Here is a 969-nt window from a genome sequence, read left to right on the forward strand (position 1 = left end):
TGAGTTAGCGAGACTTTGGTCTGCAATAGCCCCACTTAGTACGTGGTGTTGAACTTTGCAGTCCTCAAGACCGAAACAGCACTCATTAGAGAGTATGAATCGCTCCCGTACAGCATTTTGTACGAGCAGATTCTGAGCGTAATAATTCTATGTTGAGGTGTAGGGGGAGTGTCTCTTCTTGCACGCCTGCACACCGACTAACCACAGAGTTGGTTTACATTTCAGTCCCATTTATTTGTTGTCAATATGAATAGCCTGCTGGACCTCATCTTCGCTTTCAAAGTAATGATCGGTAGCATTCAAGCTACTGATAGCCTCGTCGATTATGTTAACGTTCTAGCTGGTACTTCTAATACTTATGAGTTGTCTACTGGTGGCGCCACGCCCCTCATGGGCCGACCATTCGGCTTCAATCATTGGTCTGTTCAAACTGAACCCGACCATGCCACTGTGCGCTACTTCAACCCGGCCTCGAGAAGCTTCTATGGTGTTCGATGCACTCACCAACCGTCCATATGGATAGGCGACTATGGTTATTTTCTCGTTAATGCTATCATTTCCCGTGACGAACCACAGCAATCTGTGTCGTTCGCTCCGCTGCAGACTACTTACAAGCCACACTACTTCAAGTCATCGGCTCTGTATCCTGGTAACGCTGATATGGGTGGCGCTAGGATTGAAATGACCCCGACGGAACATGCTGCATTTTTTCGGTTTTCTTTTCCACCCAAGGTCAACTCAACGGTGCTTGTGAGACTATTTGACTATAGCTCATCGACACCAGTCGTGCTCGACAAGGAGGGTCGTTTTTCTACTCAAACCAGTGTTAACAACGGTGGTGTATTGCCTGGGTTCGCCATGTTTATCAATGGGGCAATTGACCCACCACCTGCACGCATGCGCAACGTAGATGGTTCAATCATGCTGGAGTATGATGCTGCGGAAAATAATAAAAGACTTTCGGTACAC

General features: G+C 47.4%; 1 protein-coding gene across 1 annotated transcript; it reads left to right on the forward strand.

The window, feature by feature from the left end:
* Window positions 1-246: 246 nt before the first annotated feature.
* Window positions 247-764, forward strand: Pmar_PMAR014484 (hypothetical protein; the record flags this gene model as incomplete). The annotated part of the gene is made up of 2 exons (XM_002784875.1): window positions 247-664; window positions 733-764. 2 exons carry the CDS (start codon window positions 247-249, stop codon window positions 762-764), a joined length of 450 nt encoding a protein of 149 aa, XP_002784921.1.
* Window positions 765-969: the final 205 nt, after the last annotated feature.

Source organism: Perkinsus marinus, assembly GCF_000006405.1.
Source record: "Perkinsus marinus ATCC 50983 genomic scaffold scf_1104296934378, whole genome shotgun sequence".
NCBI classification, from domain to species: Eukaryota; Perkinsozoa; order Perkinsida; family Perkinsidae; genus Perkinsus; species Perkinsus marinus.